Source organism: Helicoverpa armigera, chromosome 5 (assembly GCF_030705265.1).
Source record: "Helicoverpa armigera isolate CAAS_96S chromosome 5, ASM3070526v1, whole genome shotgun sequence".
Lineage (NCBI taxonomy): Eukaryota > Metazoa > Arthropoda > Insecta > Lepidoptera > Noctuidae > Helicoverpa > Helicoverpa armigera.
Window position 1 is genome coordinate 5,658,537 of NC_087124.1, and position 12,428 is coordinate 5,670,964.

A 12,428-nucleotide genomic window follows, 5' to 3' on the forward strand; every position below is an offset into this window, starting at 1 on the left:
ATTGAGCCTTGCGGCACGCCCATTATGTCTAATGATCCAGATGAGCCACTTATATCCACTATTTGTCGTCTATTAGACAGATAGAAAGGACAAGCGCGAGAGCTTTACCACGAATTCCGTAGAGGTTCAGCTTACAAAGGAGAGCATCATGCATGGTCAACGCAATCGGACGCCTTGGGATGGTCGCCGAAAATGCGCGCAGCATCCCGCTAATCTTCCCAAGCGTTTTACGTAGAAATCAACGAATTGTTAATTCGTTTCAATCACGAAATACACAGTGCACACCAGGGATGAAACTATTCTTACAAACAAAAACTGAGTAATCGTCTTTAGTCCCAAAACTTACATTAGGTAACAGCATTTTCACACTACCAGATTCTCCTATCGGATGAACCGAGCGGAGTCACAACTCTTTTAGAGAAGATATAATAGACTGATGCCTATTTTCACCAACAAATACTTAAATTTAGGGATCCCCTAAGAGCATTTAGGGAACACTTAATACGAATTTCGTTTTCACCAAAGTTTAAGTGTCCCTTATAACCTGTATTATTGGAGGAGCCCTTATTTTAAGTGACACTTAATTAGGGAAACTTTAAGAGATTGTTGGTGAAAACGGGCATAAGGCAAACTTTTTCATAACCTAAATTCTTGATCGAAAAACCGTTATAAAAAGAGAACCCCATGGTTTTCGGATGATATGAAATACTTTTCATATTCATCCAGACATTATACTGAATCCAATGATACATGCGAGGTTTCTGTCGACTCTGGGTTTTTTTTTGGCCATCTCCTTTATGTGGGTTTGGCTTTTTTGTAAAAAGTTTAAATAAAATAAATGCCTACAAATTTCGAATTGATTATGGGACCACCTAGGAGGAATACCCTCATCCACATCCTCCGAGTTTTTTCCCATCTACGTTGGGGTCGACTGCGAAGGATGTTCAATGACAGCCGGGACCCACAGTTTAACGTGCCATCCGAAACACAGTCAATATCCTTAGAAAGTACATACAAACATAGAAAAGTTGCATTGCTACTTGCCTGACCTGGAATCGAACCCGCGCATACTTAAGAGGTTGGTTCTTTGCCCACTGGGCCACCACGAATCAAAGTTAACAACACAGTTTTACAAATTTATTATTTGTAATTGTGTGTGTTGTTATTTATATTTAAATTTATTATTTGTAAAACATAGGTTAAATAAAATGTAGTCTTAAAATTAAGTACCTATGTTCATTGTTCGGTCAATGGTGAACAAACAAAGGTTTGGGCTACATAATACTAAAGTAAATTGTTTAAAAAAATATATAAAAACACTACCGAAATATAATAAAGTAACTGTATACCATAGTAATTGTTACTAAACAAACTGCTATTAATCAATTACGCCGAACTAGGAATTTCAATTTGTTTTCTTGTACTATAGGCTTGGGTAACTTGTACATAAATATTAATTTTAAGAAAGAGTAGGTGCTTAATCACTAAATACTATTTCACAAATTGGTTACAAATTGTATTAATAAAGTTGTACAAGCAGCTATTAGCTATGGGTTACAGAGTAGTTTGTGAATGCTGTTCTTCTGCAAAATCAATTTATGTAACCAATTTCCGACAACAAGTGAATCATTATGTACAACATAACTGTTATGAATATATATTAAAAAGTAATCGCGTTTTACATGCAGTCGTATGGATTTTTTGGTACGAAAATGAAGGGAATTATTGTTTTGGTATTCTGCACCGTTTATTCCGTCCAAGCATGTGAGTTACATGTGTTTTAATACTTACTTATTTTTATTTAGCTATTTTGCTTAAAATTAATGCTTCATAAGTAGCTTGATAGTAATTATTTAATATGTATATTATTTAAAAATAATTGAACCTCTGCGACCCGCAGGTATTCACATATTATTTTAATGACATTTTTCGAGAACAATTTCCATGCGGAATATTCGTTTCGGATACTACATACGAGTATTTTTGATGGTTGAAAATCATGACTACGGCGTAGCGCTACGCGCGTAGTCGTTGCTCAGATGGCGTAGTGGGGTCCGGAAATCAAAGCATTTTAAGTTAGCAAAATATATTTTATTGGGCGACCATATAATATAATAGGTTTTTTTCTATTGTCCTTATGTCCTTATGTACATAATAATAATTTGTCCTTGGGTACATTTCTATAGTGTATACAGGGATAATCGTCGGTTTTGTGTCACCATTTCATTAAAGTTGTCTCAAAAGGGCTTCAGCGTGTTGGCTTCGGCCCCACGTTCGCCTTCCAAAAATCCGGGACTCTGTAGTCCCGTGGTCGGAAAAAGACATACAATAATAAATTATTTATTTCAGACCAAGGACCCATGTCAAAATGTTAGTAATTTCTCATCCTATTGTTAGTAGAAAACAGTAATTACCTTATATATGTCAATTTTGACATGGCCGTCAGCACGCACATGTCTACTCGGCCAGTGTCTAATAAACGGCCCGTCAATTTTGTCAGTTTAGCATCTTTCCATCTATCGAGCACCCAACCATGGTGCTGCTCAGCTCCCCACCAAACGATCTATGTAAAGATTAAACAGAGTAGTTAAATTATTCCCCCCTCCCTAACTCCATACTCCAGGCTATAAGTCTCAGATTTGGTATCCGCCCACTTAACATAATTTATCTGGTTCTTATAGATACCAATGTATCACCAATGTACACATTAATTAACTCAGCAGGCAAGTCTGTGTTATCCGACAACTTTTGACACAAAATGACATAATTTACCAGGTCAAATGCTTTTGAAAGATCAAGAAAACAACCATACACCCGTGTCCTCCTGTCCGTATCGCACCGGATTGCACTTTCAGTGGACAGGCGGGGTCTGAAACCAAACCGTGTATAAATAATTCACGGGGATACAGCGTAGCACTGGAGTTTCCACTATTTTGTTTCGCGTTTACGATCGGGTCTCCGCGCGGGAAAAATCATCGCTCAGTTTCTGCAAACCGAGGCGGTGCGCAGTGTCATGTGTGAACCGTCTAAATGTTAATAATTTTTGTCTATTCAGGGAACGAAATTATCAGCCCTATCAACATCGAAGGTCAAACTGGTCGCCTCCCGGCTAAGTACCTGCCCCTGACTGCTGCCGACAAGCATGCCGTGCGTAAGGCAGCGTCCTTTGTCGGCTTCATCAAACATATGCCTCAAGTCAATCCTCTTCAATTAGCGAGTTTGGGACCATACCATATATCTATGCCAGAATATAATATCGAGTAAGTATCAACGGGTTGTACCTACACTATCGTCGATATATGTGACCATGGCTTTAAGCAAAAATATTAAGACAACTACAAAACACCGGTTCGAACATCTTGATCGAACATCATACAATCGTTACATCTTGATTTTGTCTATTTCAGGGCTAACTTAGCGTTAGCAAATGTGGTCGTGACTGGAATCAAGAACCTTGCTTTGAATAATCTCGAAATGCGCATGACCAATTCCAGAGTAGACTTTAATGCCAGTCTGCCTGAAGTTGCTGCTAGTGGTAATTGACTTAATATTAACATTTCTATAATTACAGTTCAATACGGATTGAGGAAGAACTGTTCCGTGTATCCATTAATAAGAATTCAAAATCTTATTTTCTTGCAAGATCCTGAAACTTAGTGATTTAAAATAAAAAATACATTGATGTTCTTTTACTTTTAGGTAGTTTCCAATTGAGCGGAGTTTACGCAGGCCAACCTTTGAACATTGTTGGCCAAGTGAGGTAAAATACTTAATTAATGTCTCCTACATTTTTTAGTTAACTCTTAGGTCCCTAATGTGTTGTTTCTGTGTACAGCATAATTCTCAAAGACTTGGTCGCTGCGATAGCCGAAGGAAATAAACTAGCAATGTCTCTTGGTCAAAAAGTGTACCAAATTGAGAGCGCCGATGTCAAAATATTCGTAGGAAGTGCCCAGGTAATTTATGAGCTTCACAATTATATGTTTAGTATACGCAAGATATAGAAAACAATGTTAATTATTTCTATATATGCTTGTGAAAGCACCCCACACGAAAAGATGCACTCGATAGCATCAGCTCTAGATTACCTATTCACAGACTTTGTTGCTGATAAATGCTCAATTCTTTATTAGCATTCCATTTTTATAAAATAAAATATATTTTTCTATATTTCCGTAATAATTAAACGATTCACGTAATACTTACATTACTTACTACAGGTATCAATGAACATGAATCAGTATTCGGATGAATTCCGAGCATTCGCTACTCACTTCCTGAAGAACACGTCGATTTACCCGAACACGGTGAACAACATCGTTCGCAACGTGTTAGCTGCCATCAGCGTGGAGCTCGCCAGGTTCAACGCTGATGATCTCCTCAACTATCTCGTTGCAGACGGGAAGCCACCACAGCTCTTCAAGAACCAATAACTGCATTATCACTAAATATATGTATAACTAAATAAATAATGCTGGATTAAATTCATTAATAAAAGACATGTTTTATTTCCTGTCCTTTCCTACTCAACCCATTCTTACACACTTTCCAGGACTTGAGTTTACAGGACAATGAAATAGCTGAACATGATTAGTTTTCTTTTGTTTTATAATTAGCGGCATTCATACAAACAGTTAATAAACAGTTTTGAATCCTATAGTGGAATGATCAACTTACTTCCCCAAAAGTTGGTTCTGTAGTCTCGTTCTTATTATCATGACCCTAACCACGAATGGGGTGTTACTTTTGAAACCACAATATTTAACGTTGATAAATCAACCATTTTAGAAATTCAAAGCCTAAATTGATTGGTTGTCTTATAAGGAATTTTAGTATTTTAGTTCTGTTAAACAAAAAACAAGCTTTCAGTTAATTGAAGTCGAGCTTTTTTGTTATTTATGTTTTATTTACTTTCGGTAGCGGCAATTTATTTGTGGATGCTGACACTTCCTAAGCAAAGTACCTATACTCGTATTTAAGTACGTTCTATTAAAGGTGGCCATCATACGTCGTGGCCCGATGGAAAACAATAGATAAGTTTTTATTGGATTTATTTATGAACCTCTCCACTTTAAAAGAATTAAGTTCTTTTTTCTATTAAAATCTGTCTGGGAATCTCAGACTGGAGCTACTCCTGCTAATCGTGACAAAGGTAAACCATAATAAAACCATCTGTAAAGAAAAAAATATACTTACATAAAAAACAATCCCATGAAATCAGATATGAATATTAAAAGAAATCAAATATTACTTAGGGTTCCCGCACACTGCAGACTAAACAGTCGTCTGGCAGATGATCCGATGGTCAGTTTTTTTTATCTTGATTCCAATCAAGGTTTTCAGTGTGTCTGATACGGGTAGTACGGGCATTAGCCGATACCTGATCTTGGTCTGTGTCAGTTGGAGTGACTGATGTCAATACTGATTTATGAGCCCAAATAAACTTTTGGCCGCCTAAAATTTTGCAATGTGTTGGAGCTCTTGCCCGATGGTGGGCAATTTTTTTTTTAAAGAGAATCTTGATTCGTTTCAAGTTTTTCAGTCGGTCTGATACCGGCTAGATACCTTAGTTTTGTAATGTGCGTACTTAGTATACTGCTATACATCTTTATACTTATTTAGGAGGCCAAACAAACTATCGGCCGACTATAGAAAAGTTTTCAGTGTGCAAACTGCTCACTAGCTTGCTCCAGGATCACAACGACCATTTCATTTTCTATGTCAAGGATTCCTCTGCAAAATAGGAAGGTAGGTACTGGATTTTTAAGGAAAAAGTTTTAGGGGGTGAATGGTGCCATAGGCACGATACAATAATGGCTGGAAGTTATGTCTTTGAAGAGCCTTCTCCTGCCGTCTGCTGATGCAGTTTAGGGGCATAAGCATTGGATCGGGCGGGGCACTGGGCATTCATGTGAGTTCTACTCTACTTACGATCAATGTCGTGACCGGATTTGGTTCACACCATGCTCCATAGAGTGAAAGGCCTGGTCTATGAGTCACCTCCTCCCGGGAATAATATTTGCAAAGAAACTGACTAAGTATAAATGTGTCATATGTACTTACTTAAACAGTTAAGGACTCTTAGAAAAATCAATCTTTTTACATTTTCTCGCACACTTAGAGAGGCCTGCATATTCTGCGTTCATGTAGGTAGGTATTTGAAATAAAAAATGTGAACTAGTATTCTACGATTTTACGTAACTCACAAATAGGCATTCTCCTACGAAGAAGTATATCCAATGTGATTTTTCGTATCATATAATTTACTAGTGTACCAATTTCTGACAACAATAAACCTTTTCAAACTCGGATGAAAATAACATGTTTATATACAGTATTGTTCACAGTTGCTTTAAATCTTTGGTGCCAAAATGAGGGTTCTGCTTTTCGTGACATGCTGTGTATATTTCGTCCAGTCCCGGGTGTACAATAGTAAGGGTTATGTATTTTATCAACATAAGAAATGGTTTACATATGATCTTAATCTTATAGACTTGTCAATTTTTATTAACAGTTGATGAAGACTTCGGTTCGTTGCACATTCGTCTAAACACAGCAGAATTACCTGCGTTTCTTCACCCGAAAGGTTGGGTAGACCGGCGCGCCACACGTCGAGCAATAACCTTACTGCATTCACTTCAAAAACTCTCCGAGCTCCAACCATACAGAATTCCTCACTTTGGAACCCACGATATTAATGTACCTGACCTTCATATTACGTGAGTTAGACTGAAATTATAAGTTGCATCTGTACATACCTACTGAACGCAGTAGAAAATTATGCTATGTACTTCGAAATACCTATGTGTTTATAGATTTAAATATTTGTTTTCGATTCGATAAACAGTTCTTTCAGGTATTCAATGATTGAATCAATTTCCTACCCTCCACGAACTGAACTGAATTTCCATATTTCTTCAAACTTCTAAGACCAGATTATTTTCAGCGGAAACATCACTTTGGACGACGTTATAGTGACGGGGATACCTGATGTAGTTCTACAAACATTTGATGTGCAGGTGCAACCGCCTAGAATCGATTTCAATTTTACTGTTCCCAAGATTACTGTGGAAGGTAAACTTTATGAATTTTAACAGATACCTAAGTAATTTAGTTTAAAAGCTGCAGACACGACGATACATAAAAACTTCGTTTTAGATATTATAAAGGAATCTGCTATTATTTGACATGCAGTTATTGGACAACTACAATTTGCTTGAGCAACATAATATCGTTTGCAATAGTTTAGTAAATATATACGTATAATTAAAACTTTTTTTCGGTTTCAGCTGATTTCCACCTGCATTGTCCTTCCTTGTTTTATTACGACTACACAAACGTACGTGAAGTTGGTCATTTTAAGTACGTAAATGTTCTTAACTATTATTTGATGGTATACTTTAGCTAAATTAAATCACCACTAAAGTGTTATTTTTGTTTGAACAGGTTAACATTAACTGGGTTGTCAATGTCGGCAGTGCTGGGTCCCGTGACTATGCGACACTACAAGGGTTCAGTATTCGCATTCGAAAATGCTCTGATTATAATCCATATAGATGGCGCACGCGTAAGTCAAATCGAAACTCACTTCGTTTGCACTGAATTTTACATTAGGAAGTTCTGCGTCATAACGGTCGTTTGTGTGTATGTAACCTATTCACGCGCAATTTTGAAAAAAAAATCTTGATAAGCTTCTTTTTATCCTGATGGAGATACTTAGCTTATTAGGCATATTGTCCCCTCGGGACGCGGGTGGAAGCTACTTCGTTATAAATCTCTAACTTCAAATCTGACTGAGCCAGCTGTATCCTGTAGTGCATAGCTTGTATAATGGAAACTCCAAAACGCTCACCCTAATATCTGAATACTTGTCATAGATATCGTAATATAGCAAATTACCTTTCGTTTTCAGCTCCAGATTCAAATGGAACATTCTTCCCAAACGTTTATTCGAATATTGCATGATTTTGTAAATAACATAGAAGATATAATGTTTGATAATGATGTGCTGGATATGGCACTCGAGACAGTTAACTACGAACTGGAGAAAATCCCGTCTTCAGATATATTAAGATATTTGATTGGCACGTCTAATACAAGTATCAAACGATTGTCATCGGAAGCAAGAGCCCGTCGAAAATATCGCAAAAAGATTCAAAATTAATATTAAAACGAGTGTGGTTTTATTTATTTTTTCTATGGTACATATAATAATTTATTTGTAGTTAGGTATGTATATATATTGCACACTCCGTCCGTTAGAACACTTCCCGAATAAAACTCCCTCAAAAATCTTTGATTGCCGTATAATTTTAACAGAGAATTTATTTAAATTACAATTTAGGAGTGTTGTCACTTACGGCCAGTTTCTTCATCAAAAGTTAAAGTTAAAGTAATGTCTAAAGTTAAAGTAACGGTCAAATTAGTTTTTTCAAGGCTAAAGTGTCAGCAAAATTCATAGAAAAATTGAATTTAACCGTTACTTTTACTTTAGACATTACTTTGACTTTTACTTTGGCTTTAACTTTTGATGAAGAAACTGGCTGTTAGTATGTCTAATGGTGTGTAATAGCTTATCGTGTTGTTCCTAATTTTGTTCTGAAATAGTCAATTTGATACACAGTTGAGCGAAGCTATTAGTGTGAACAAGTGAACCTCGTTAACGGTAACACTTATTTTTTCATAAAATCTAACAAATAGTGGTGTAACGTGTAACTATTAGCACGATTTGTAATCCGTGATGTTCCTATGATCAGCAATCTTTTTATTGCTTCCTATGAGAAACATTTATTGTACAGTGTACAAATCTTGTTGTTAATTATTTAGGACGCTGTCTTGTTATTTAGGAAATCAATTGTAAAAAAGTGATTTGACTCCTGGAGAAATTATCAGTTTACATGAAACCAAAGCCGGTTTATATGAATTTAAAAACGAATTAGATAACTATCAATCATAACATTTGTTTGTAGAACTTACTTTTCGATAATATCATTTTATCAACATTTTTACTGCAGTGGCATTACCGGTTTTTTTTATTACGTAGGTAGGTACCTACGCTTGGAATTCTGATTGGAAAATCCGCTAGTGCGAAAATGTTGTAACTTTGAAATTCAGTAGGAATTCCTATTATCTTTTGGTTTGGGTATGAGTAGCAGAACCAAAATAATGAAAAATAAACAGGAAATAATAGGTTACTTGTTCATAAAAAAATGGCGTTATTATGTTTTAAGCTTAAAAACTAGTATAATCGTCAGCATAATTTATTTTGGAAAATCAATAGATGTTAACGAGAAGTTACAGTAATCTTTTGCCGCTATGCTCAGCAGCTGCGAGGACGTCATTGTGGCTAGATAATCATTCACGACTGGTTTCAAAAAATCTTTAGCCGCGGTGACTATCTCCTTTCGGTGGTTCTCCACAATCTTCATCGCGCTGCTGTTCAAAACTTTGTTGATCGGCCACGAGCTGTCTGCTAAATCAACCTAAGAAACAAAGGCAAAAATAACTATTTAGTAAGATCGTGTCAATAAATTAATCATTCAAGTCATTCTATATTTGATCTAAATAAACTGAAACTGCTGAAAGATGTTATTGATTTCTGACAGTTGTTATACCTATTTATGTGAACTTCAAACATTTTACAGTCAGGTAAAAAAACAGGACCGACTCTCGCGTTATTTTTTTTTTGTCTATTGTACCTAAGGCTAAAAAGACGAAGATATATACCTGGATGCTTCCAACACTAAAATTCAGGTTAACATCATCCACTTGCATTACTGTATCATTCGTGACTAACTTCGATCCCACAGTAACTTTAACGTTTTGAAATGTCGCACTGAAACATTATGAAATGCGTAAGTAATAGGTAGGGATTCTTCTCTTAGCGTCGGCGTCGCTATAATATTTCATAGAACTTCGGCTCTAGTTACATACACAGTGGATAGGTCAACTTACTTCATCAGGCCTGCCCCTTTCAAAGAATACATCAGATACGCGCGCCCTTTTAAATTATATTGTTCTGCAAACAAGAATATAATTAAATTTAATAAAACTTATTAGGCCCACGTGCAGCGATTAGACAAGCATAATGCCAATATTCGAAGGTAATAGACCTATAGATGATTAGGAATGTTTATGCCTTAAACGGTAAATTTAATTAATTCAGCAAACAATGATTGAGGTGGGTTACATACACGAAAACGAAGTAGCTACCTACACACATAATTACCTGCAGTTAACGATAATAGTGGAAAATGGAGAGTTGTGGATGCTTCCAAGTCACTAGTGGATACTGAAAGTTCTTCGACTATTAATCTATTCACACCTCGAAGTTGCATTTCTCCGGTGGTGTATGAGATTCTGGGGAAACAACTTTGCATTTTAATTTACATCGTTATTTAATAAGTAAATTGTCATTAATAATGTAATTAATCCGGAAGACCTTAACTGAAGTTGTTTATTTTGTGTTACATGATAATTTTCAGCCTTATCGGATAGATGTGCCCACAATATTTTCGAGGGCTAAATTCGCCCCTGCTAAAAGCGACAGCTACGACGAAGTCACTGGATATTCCAAAGATGGGATATTACTATCGCCAACTGCTGTTAATATCGGTTGAGACGTATTACCGTGAAACAGACGGACAGATTTATAAGTGCGCATCCACACTGGTGATATAAAGTACTGCCTAGTAAAGAATAAATAAATAACTTACCTTATCCCGAAACCTTCATACACGCCATCCACTGATTTTAGACTTATATTCTCCAATGAAGGAACTGAAGATGTAATATTCTCGTCCCCGTTTTGCCATTTTGACAATAAGTCCAGCACTTGAGCTTCCAGACAATTCTTGGCTATAAGTGGAAAAAATGGTTTAGAATGAGAATATTTGAAAGTCTATCCTGTAGGTACCAAGTCTAATTAAACATCTTACGACAAAAAAGTTAAATAGACGTTCGTCACGTGTTTAAGAAAATGTTGTATGGAGAATTTCCCTTAAACACGTCTCGAACGTCTATTTAACTTTTTTGTAATACGACCATAAATATGTGGCTACTCACGATTCACTTCGGCTCCTACTGATCCTAATACCACTGCAAGTGTTAAAAATAATGGAATACTAATAAAACTTTTCATAATGACGACCAATTAACTACGACTACGATCGGCAAAAAAGAACAACAATCATAGACTGGTTAACTATTTGTTGTTCCTTTAATATGATATGACTGACCTTGCTCATCTTAAAGGTATTGCTGATAAGGTACGAGAAGGCACCTAAATAAATAATAGGATTGTGTGAACTGTGAAGAAAACCTCTTTACTGCTTGCTTTACTGCTGAAGATCCCTACGACGCGTCGGTCAAGATACAAGATAAGCCTACTCTGCTGAATGTAGGTAGGTACAGCGTCTCAAGTTCAAGTTCTCAGGAACCTTTTTTAACCATTCATTTAGATGTTCAAATAATGTCAAGAACGAAACGAGCGTGATTAAAAGTAAGTCAAGGGGAATAATAGCGTATTTACAGAATATACATGGCTAGTACGCAAGCGTGTGAAACTAGTCGCGAATAGATTGGAATTCACTTTTTATACAAAGTCTTCCGATGTATACAGCAGCAGTACGCAAATACTCGCATATATTTTGTAGTGGCCAAAGTAACTTGCTTTGTTCCATAATATACAGTGCTAGTCCGCATGCAAACTATCGTGTATACACTGGAATAGGCGTGAAAAACTTTACGATTCCAATCTATTCGCGAGCAGTTGCATGCTCGCCATTTTGATTAAAACACGACCTAGCATTTAATGTTAATTTAAATATTAATAATGCTCGTAAATTCAATTTCTTTTTGTATATTTTTTAAACAAGTTGATTTTTTATGGGAAATATAAGTGCAGCCACAAAATTATTTATTGAACACATGATTACGCTTCTAATTTTACAAAATTATTTATACATTGTCATCTAATTTACTAACTCGTTTTTAGTATATTGCCATTTATAACCTTCAATTAAAAAACATTGTATTAAAAATTGAAGTTAGTGACGAAAACGAATCGCTGCAAAACCGACTCCACGTAGTCTTGTCTGCCCTACCCCTAGAGTGCAATTCAAAACCGCGTAGGCGCGGAGGGTCGAGGCGGCCTGCGAGCTGAGGCGCAGGTAGTTTTAACGCTCGCCGCCGCGGCTGAGGCTGGCCGGCTCAGCCGGCCAGCAAGCCGAAGCTGCGGTGGTGAGCGTGAAAACCATCTGCGACGATAAGCTCGCATGGGACCGCCGGAGCCCCGCAGCACCGGAGCCGTGACAGAAGCGATGCTTGCTTACATTTTAAACGTACTGAGTTAAAAAATTAGAAGCTAATTAAATATATTTTATGGTGTCATTTAATAGTATTTTAGAAGTTTACTGTTAGAATGCATG

At 36.5% G+C, this 12,428-nt stretch overlaps 3 protein-coding genes across 3 annotated transcripts; 2 read left to right on the forward strand and 1 right to left on the reverse strand.

Moving 5' to 3' along the window:
• The first annotated feature begins 1,656 nt into the window (after nt 1-1,656).
• LOC110384202 (uncharacterized) lies at nt 1,657-4,497 on the forward strand. Its single transcript, XM_021345359.3, has 6 exons — nt 1,657-1,764; nt 3,056-3,260; nt 3,408-3,535; nt 3,700-3,760; nt 3,836-3,956; nt 4,221-4,497. Exons 1-6 carry the CDS (start codon nt 1,683-1,685, stop codon nt 4,431-4,433), a joined length of 810 nt encoding a protein of 269 aa, XP_021201034.2. The 5' UTR covers nt 1,657-1,682; the 3' UTR covers nt 4,434-4,497.
• A 1,830-nt stretch (nt 4,498-6,327) lies between these two features.
• On the forward strand, nt 6,328-8,216 carry LOC110370209 (uncharacterized). Its single transcript, XM_021325960.3, has 6 exons — nt 6,328-6,432; nt 6,515-6,719; nt 6,947-7,074; nt 7,290-7,362; nt 7,447-7,567; nt 7,913-8,216. Exons 1-6 carry the CDS (start codon nt 6,372-6,374, stop codon nt 8,162-8,164), a joined length of 840 nt encoding a protein of 279 aa, XP_021181635.3. The 5' UTR covers nt 6,328-6,371; the 3' UTR covers nt 8,165-8,216.
• A 1,030-nt stretch (nt 8,217-9,246) lies between these two features.
• Nucleotides 9,247-11,295, reverse strand: LOC110369761 (uncharacterized). The gene is made up of 6 exons (XM_064034763.1): nt 11,065-11,295; nt 10,716-10,857; nt 10,229-10,359; nt 9,955-10,018; nt 9,727-9,835; nt 9,247-9,482 (listed from the first exon to the last, which is right to left on the reverse strand). Exons 1-6 carry the CDS (start codon nt 11,138-11,140, stop codon nt 9,261-9,263), a joined length of 744 nt encoding a protein of 247 aa, XP_063890833.1. The 5' UTR covers nt 11,141-11,295; the 3' UTR covers nt 9,247-9,260.
• Nucleotides 11,296-12,428: the final 1,133 nt, after the last annotated feature.